We start from the raw sequence: 6,148 nt of genomic DNA on the forward strand, positions 1-6,148 counted from the left end.
CACCTCCTTATCTCAGGCCCACAGTTGTGGGGAATCAGGAGCGCGGGCCTGAGCGAGCGAGGCAGGCGGGCAGGCCTGGGGATAGGGATCAAAGAGACGGAGCTGCAGCAGCAAAGCAGCTCTGATCCCCGCCACTGAAAGCCACTCGGCTTTATCCGCTCCCCGCCACATCAAACAGGGAGTCCACCAACCCCTCCACAACACTGCGCCTAAACCTTCCTCTCCAGCAAACCGCCAGAACGAGGGGGGCATGAGCTGATGGGCCGGGGTCGCACAGGAAGCGGCGCCGCGTGACCTGACAGTCGGGCAGTAAACGGGATTTATTGAAATGTATTCAGTCAGTGCGAACAGGCTGCTGCTGTCTGAGCGGGACGGAGGCGTCGCCAACTGTCAGCCCGGCTTTTTGTCAGTCATGCCGGACGCCACGTCCTCACCGGAGTCGAGCGGCGTTTTATTCTCCTTCAATTTGCGAAGGCGAAGCAGAGAGGAGCCTCGTCGGAATTACATTGCAAATGCAATAAAGCTGTTTCAAATTGAATTATTGGCTGGCAGACATACAGCAGGTGTCCTGCCGTTTGGAGGTGGGATCTTATGAAATCCACCTACATTGTTATCTCATGTAAATTTCTGAGAACATGATGAAAGGGTCGACCTCTGTGGACCCGTAATGGAAAAGCTGGAGAACAGACGGGACGGAGAATGACAGCTGCTCTGCTCTGATCGACTCTGGAAGCCAACAAAACCGCTCCGCCTCAAGCTGATCAAGACGCGCCGGTCAAGTTTATCCACACAGAAGCTGATTTCAGGTCATCACACGAGAGGCTGAACACGAAAAGAGCTGAAGAGTTTTCACAGGAGAAGTTACAGTCAGAAGTGACTTTAAATGATCTACAGAACCGGCTCTGGTTCTTCAGTAGATGTTCATCAGACAGTTTTCTTCTCAAAACCAAATACTTCATGCTCTTAGTCCGTCCTCATTCCTCCAGAGGTCACGCCCACTTTTCCCCACATGACAGTAACAGAACTGAGAATCCTGGACATGGAGGTCCAGTTCAACACAAAGCCCGTCAGCAGTAGGAGGGTCAGAACTGTAAAGGAGACCCCAGGAATGGTTTGTGAGCAGAAGCAGGATGAACATCAGGAAACCACGTCCTGCCAGAGCACAGATCCTCGTGAAGAAGCTCCAGCATCGAGGGTCAACCTCCGGCGTGTCCGCACTAAAGCTGAGCATCATCAAGCAGTTATTTGGACACTCAAGGCTCATGTTTAGGCCCAGCTTTGTTTTTGAGGCTAATACACAAAACAGGGGGGGGGTGGGGGGACACCAAGACACACAAACACAACACAGTGACCTCACACTGACCTCATCACAGCAGGCAGAACCACAAAAACAAACCAGCTCACACACCAAAAGGATCTCTTGAAATTATTCATATTCATAATTTGTCATTATATTTTTAAACATTTCATTGTTCTATATTACACACGTTTGCTGCGTTTGCAGATGCAGGGAGTCTTCAGTTATTTTTGACCAAAAATCATAACGACGGGCAAACGACAAAACTCCTTTATGGTCTGACACGACCCAAAAGGTGCGTTAAAGAGGAGACTCGACCACTCTAGAAGCCATGTGACCCAGACCGAGTCAGCCAGAACAACACAGTGAGGCGAGATCCCCCTTCTGGATCGGGACTTCCTCAGACCGGATCCAGGTGACTCCAGGTCGCGTGGTGAGGAACGCCGAGTCGTTCACTCAGTCGCTCCAGCACATCAAATCTAAGGCCTCATTTAAGGAATCAAGAAGTGTCAGACACGTTTCAGTCATTCAATATTCAAAGACGTTTAGATTTCATTTATTTCTCTTTGTAGTGAAATCTCTTCAGACGAAGAGCCTAAAGCTGATCGATCAACACATCTATTATTACTCTGTTGATTAGGGAACAGATAATAATTAATGAGTCATATTTTCCTTTATTACAAAAGTGGTACCAAAGGATAAAATTGTCAAATTTGGAATTGAATACAATGAATAATTTTCTGTTAAACTTTAGGGTAGAATCTTCTGCGTGTTGTGGTTTCTACTAAACAGAACACTTTGAACCATTTTCCTTTTCCAAGGGATTGATTAGAGACAGAGAGTCGTCACATAAGTCAGAGCTGCTCTGGTTTACCTGGGGGGCCAGTCCGTTGCTCATGGGGTTGATGTGACTGCTGGGCACGGCGGAGCTCATGAAGGAATCAGGATAGTTGGAGAAACCGTGACGGTTGGAGGACAGAGTGTAGGTGGAGCTGCTGTCGGGGCTGGAGAGTCCGCCCTGGTGCGCCGTGGACTGAGGTAACGGCTGCGGACGGTGAACGGTCGCCCCCCCATCTGTGAACCACACGGCAGAGCTGCAGCAATGACCCTGAGTGCGTCCGTCCACCAACACGGGAGAACACGCTTCATGTAGTGTTTCTCACGGGTTGGTTCTTATCCACCTCAACATTCACACTATTTACATGAAAACATTTCATTTAAAATCATTTAAAACAATGTGAATTTATTGTCCTGCTAGAGTAAAATAAAATTAACTTAAAAACTAAGGAGTCTTTGTGATAATAACATACAATTAAAGTAGCAGCTTAAATAAACAGCAGTTAAAATCCAAAGACATCGAATAGCTTTCTCCATTCAAGCAACAATAATGGTGGGAATAAAAATAAACAAAGTTGTATTTTAATTTTAAAGTTATTGCATTAACACACTGGATTAATCGATCATAATGAATGAATGTGTTAATATTTATTAACGCCCTCAGGCTGTGAGATCAGTGTAATAAAACAGTCAAAATAAACATAAACTTTGGTTTATTTGCTTTGACACAGATTTTATTAAATAAATGTGGACCGCTATACACTCCTGTTGAAACCATGGTGGTGCTACATCTAACTTGGACGGTCAAACGCTGCGGACCTCTCTGCTAGAATCTGGCGTATTGTATTGGAGCGTTGGACAGGTTTCTGCTGTTCCCACCGTCACAGTCACGGTGTTGTTACGTCTGACACAAACATGCAGTTTACTGACCCCTAAAGTCTGGATTAGACTCACTCTTTGAGTTTTTTCTGTTTAGGCAAAACCAAAAATCCTGTCTCGTTTCGGTTCCCCTCAGGGATCACTTTCTCGTTTGAATGAAAAAGGAGCTTTAATTGAATCGTATCACGTCTACCTTGCACTAACGATGGGTAGCTGGTTTCTGGCAGCTGATATCCAGGAAGTGTCGGCATCCCTGTTGTAGGAAATCCACTGGGAAGGAGGTGGTTGAACGCTGACAGTTGATGGGCTCCCGCCTGCTTTCGCCACCGGGCCCTTCGATTGCTAAACCAAACCTTTGAGAACAGAAAACCAGAATCGTCACATTTGAAAGCAGCACGTTGGGCTTGTTTTGACAACACACAAATCCCCACACACACTATCACACACACACACACACACTCCCAGTGACAGTTTTCAAAGTCTCATCTTGAAATGGACGTCATCTATGACAGCAACGCGCTGTGTTCCTGCCATGTCCATCCAGGGAACCATCAGAGGGGAGACGAGTTTCCAAAAGTGAAAAACCAACACATCCACATTACAAAGTCATCACATATTGACGTTCGGCTAACCTCCGCGTCACCTTTTGACCTTCTGGCTGTTTGCAAAATCAAGGATCTGCAACCCTCAGTATACGGTACTGGATGCAGACTGATCCTTGTGACACATCCAGTACCGGTACCCTAACTCAGTACCAGTACCCTAACTCAGTACCGGTACCCTAACCCAGTACCGGTACCCTAACCCAGTACCGGTACCCTAACCCAGTACCGGTACCCTAACCCAATACCGGTACCCTAACCCAATACCGGTACCCTAACCCAGTACCGGTACCGGTACCCTAACTCAGTACCGTTATCCTAACCCAATACCGGTACCCTAACCCAGTAACGGCTCACGCCTGGCACCACATCCGCTACTGCGTCTGGTGCCGGATGTGGGTTAGGGTACCGGTACTGGACTTTGGATGGACTCCACGTTCCAGTACTGGACCAGTTTCAGTTCGCTGCCCAGATGTTGGGGACCTGTGATTTAACTGGAACAGCACGTCAAAAAATTACGAGTTGGGGACACCCGGAACGTCAAAAAGTGATGCGGAGGGTCCTTAACCAATCGTCAGTCTGTGATGACTTGGGAATGTGTTGCAAACACAGCATTACTTTGAAAAATATTACTCAAGTAGAATAAAAACATCAGCTAAGGGTTCAACTCTGCACTGATTACAAGATTCTGACTCAGATGAAGATAGAGAGGATGAGGCAGGCGACCTCCGCTTTGGTTACTGCAATCCCACCTTGATTTAGTAATAAACCCAAAGTGCAGCCAGAACCAGAAATAAGTCAAGTGGTTAGGGTTAGGGTGTGGCCATGTAACAGACTGGTGTACCCCCCGGTAGTTAGGACAGACTCTGGTGACCCTGAAAGGGAAGTAGCAGGTTTAGAAGATTGATGGATGTTTTCCTGACAGACCATGTGATCATGTCATGAAGCCTTAGGATCAGGGATCACTTAGAAAACTAACTTTTGTTTTGAAAAGTCGACTGAAAAAAGCCATAGAAGTCTCTAAAGGTCATACTGTGAAGGAATGAATGCATGACCTTGAAAAGGTTCATAAATTCTTAGAAATGTGTCCTTTAGAAGAACAAGTTCGGTAAAGCAAATACTTAAAACCTTCCCTAAATCAAAAGGAATTTGGATAAGTATGTTTGCTGAGACAAAGGTCTTTTTTGAAGGCATCTACCTGATAGACTGTTTTCTTCGTTTAGGCACTTCCTGTGGTTTCAGTGGAACTGCCGTTCTATGAAGGGAAATCCTGGAAAGCAAAGTTCTCTGAAAATTCTCCTAAGTTAAGTATTATTGCTGCAGGCATTTTTCTCCAAGAATACGATAAATAAATCCAAGAAGATGTGTTCCAAGTAGGGGTCAGCTGGCCTTTAAAACTCTTATTTTGTAAGGACTCAACCTCAGAGGAGGTTTCGTATGATTATAGGAAGAACAGTTTACTGTATCCTGTGAGGCTCAGAACTACCTATGGATCAAACCATTTGATTCTGCCTTCTTACAATAAAATCAGATGATTGTTATTGATGGAGATTGATTACTTTTTGATTAGCAGACCTCAGACGCTAATCAAACAATCAGCCAAAAAGAGAGCGACTCTATTTCTTCTTTTTCTCTCCATTGTTGGACATCATGACTTCGTTTTACAACAGTAAAATTATCGGCTCTTCAGACCTTTAGCTTAAAGATTGAGCTAAATAAAACACTTCTGATCCGTCCTCTTTTCACTCTTCAGATGAGGAGAGATGGAGTTTTCAGTCCTGTGAGGAGCTCCAGTCCTGCAGGTCGTCTTCTCAGATGTTCTGTCAGAAGGTTGTTTGCTTTTTTTTTTTTTTTTGATTGGATTTCAAAGGATGACTTTAAGAGGATTACACAGAGCTCCCACACCCTGTGCACCGCAGACTGTCAGAAACAACTCCGAGTCCTGTCATCTGTGACGTGTTCCAGCGATTTGGTTCTGAAGAACAGGACAACGGGTCAGGAGAGGGGAGGAAAGGGTTAAGCCGAACCTGTTGACTAAAACCTTTTGCTGTCTGTTTGAAGGACAACTTCACTTTCAGGGAGTCACCAGTGAACCTGTGAAGCATGTTTGTGAAGTGAGGGAGTGTCCAGAGGAAACCCCCACATGCACAAGAACATGCAGAGAAACAACCCAGCTGGGATTTCAACCAGGACCTTCCTGCTAGGTGATACACTATCCACCGCGCCACCGTGCAGCCCCAAACACTTTTCACCAAATCTAACCAGAAATAATTGTTTTTTCTTCAAAAGGAAATACAATGTTTTTTGTTTAAGTTCCATTTTTGATTTAGACAAAAGAAAGACTAACAGACGGACGGACGGACGGATGGACGGACGGACGGACGGATGGATGGATGGATGGACGGATGAACAGATGGATGGATGGATGAACAGATGGACGGATGAACAGATGGACGGATGAACGGATGGATGGATGGATGGATGGACGGACGGACGGATGGATGGATGGATGAACAGATGGATGGATGAACGG

At 45.8% G+C, this 6,148-nt stretch overlaps 1 protein-coding gene across 5 annotated transcripts in view; it reads right to left on the reverse strand.

Annotated features, from left to right (window-relative positions):
• LOC112140035 (paired box protein Pax-7) overlaps nt 1-6,148 on the reverse strand; it is a 629,290-nt gene that overhangs the window by 6,646 nt on the left and 616,496 nt on the right. For all 5 annotated transcript variants that reach the window (XR_004948254.1, XM_036212989.1, XM_036212990.1 and 2 more), the window contains 2 exons: nt 3,207-3,366; nt 2,172-2,371 (listed from right to left, as the gene is read on the reverse strand). Coding sequence is in view for 4 of the 5 variants with exons in the window: in XM_036212989.1 (XP_036068882.1) it covers nt 2,172-2,371; nt 3,207-3,366 (360 nt within the window). In the remaining variant the exon portion in view is untranslated. The remainder of the gene's footprint in view (nt 1-2,171; nt 2,372-3,206; nt 3,367-6,148) is intronic.

The sequence above is a fragment of the Oryzias melastigma genome, linkage group LG7 (assembly GCF_002922805.2).
Source record: "Oryzias melastigma strain HK-1 linkage group LG7, ASM292280v2, whole genome shotgun sequence".
Classification (NCBI taxonomy): domain Eukaryota; kingdom Metazoa; phylum Chordata; class Actinopteri; order Beloniformes; family Adrianichthyidae; genus Oryzias; species Oryzias melastigma.